This window comes from Echinops telfairi, unplaced genomic scaffold (genome assembly GCF_000313985.2).
Source record: "Echinops telfairi isolate 266 unplaced genomic scaffold, ASM31398v2 ScPeMD7_5;HRSCAF=22, whole genome shotgun sequence".
Taxonomy (NCBI): domain Eukaryota; kingdom Metazoa; phylum Chordata; class Mammalia; order Afrosoricida; family Tenrecidae; genus Echinops; species Echinops telfairi.
The window spans coordinates 23,414,853-23,416,498 of NW_022103901.1; the positions used below are offsets into that span (position 1 = coordinate 23,414,853).

At 40.5% G+C, this 1,646-nt stretch overlaps 1 protein-coding gene across 1 annotated transcript in view; it reads right to left on the minus strand.

Annotated features, from left to right (window-relative positions):
* LOC101660058 (phospholipid-transporting ATPase ABCA3-like) overlaps positions 1–1,646 on the minus strand; it is a 206,495-nt gene that overhangs the window by 104,763 nt on the left and 100,086 nt on the right. Inside the window, exon 11 of the mRNA XM_045285074.1 lies at positions 611–728. Within this exon, the coding sequence (XP_045141009.1) occupies positions 611–728 (118 nt within the window). The remainder of the gene's footprint in view (positions 1–610; positions 729–1,646) is intronic.

A 1,646-nucleotide genomic window follows, 5' to 3' on the forward strand; every position in this document is an offset into this window, starting at 1 on the left:
TGTAACCTTAGCAGTTCAAACCCATCAATCAGCTGTTCCACAGAGAGAGGTTAGTTTATCTGCTTTCCTAAAGATTTATAACTCCAGAAACCTCGGGCAGTTCTACTCTACCCTATAGGGTTGCTATGAGTCAAAATGAACGTGATAGCAGTGATTAAAAAAATTAGGCTAAAAAGAAACGCGAAGTCATACGAACAAATACAGTACACCAGAAAAGGTAAGTAAATTGGCAAATAGGAGGGCAAGTTAAAAAGTATTTCAGTCCAGTGCTTATCCAAGCAGGTCTCATTTTATTGAGGAATAACACCTTAATCATAACATCATTTTTCTTAATTATGCTATCCTGAAAATTCCAAGTTTGTCGGTATCCCTACTGGAGCATAAAATTTCGGGTAAGGACCTGACCATCACTGCTGTATTATCAAGTCCTATAAATATGCATGGCATATGAATATTTCAATTGAACAAATGAACGGAATGACTGTATCATCTGGAACATCTTGGTGGTAAAGGATTAAAACGTAAGCTTAGGTATTACTGAAATGGCAACACACTCAAAAAGAAATAGCATTGACTGAGCCACCGTTTTAGAAGGAACTTGAATACGTACCAGTGAGAATGGACAAAGTAGTAGACTTCCCTGCCCCATTCTGTCCTAGAAGAACAGTGATCTGACCCGGATATATCTTCCAAGTTAAGTCATCCACTGCTACTTTGTCATGATATTCCTGTGAGGTAAAGAAAGGATAATTCGATAACTTTCACTATTAATTACCAAAGACAAAACACAGCCTCGGTTCTTTAATTTGATTATGTTCTGCTGGGAATGCTGCCAAGTCTATTTCAACTCAGTCATCCCACGTGGTAAAACAAAACTGCTTCATCAGGCTTTCCGAGATGTGATCTCTACCGAAGCAGATCACTAGGTCATTCTCCCGTGGAGCCACTAGGTGGTATAAACCTAAGTAAGTAAGTAAGTAGACGAATGTTTAACTGCTGTGCTATACATATACAACAAACTCATTGCCTTTGAGTCAATGCTGACTCATATGACCCCCCTTGTGAATTTCTGAGTATAAAACTGTTTACAGTAGAAAACCCAGTCTTTCTCCCATGGAGCTGATGATAGTGGTGTTGAAATGCCAACCATGTGTATTACAGCCAAATGCTTAACGAAGACACCACCAGGGTTCTTTATTACTTTTAGATACTGATAATTCTGCCATCTTTTTCAGTCAATATCTCTCCTCTAAGGTATATCCTCTAAGCCAGTGGTTCTCAACCTTGCTCATGCTTTGACCCTTTAAAACAGTTCCTCATGTTGTGGGGACGCCCCCAACCATAAAATTATTTTCATTGCTACTTCATAAACTATAATTTTGCTACTGCTATGAATCAGGTGACCTCTGTGAAAGGGTCATTCGACCCCCAAAGGGGTCACGACCCACAGGTTGAGAACGGCTGCTCTAAGCTATCGCTCACTGCCATCAAGCTGATTTGACTCAGCAGCCCTATAGGACACGGTAGAACTGCTGCCTCTGGGGGTTTCCAAGACTGTACCTCTGAAAGGCAGTAGAAAGTCTCCTCTTTCTCCTATGGTGCAGCTGTGGTGCTGGCTTGGGTTTTGTTTTTCTTAAATAAACCAC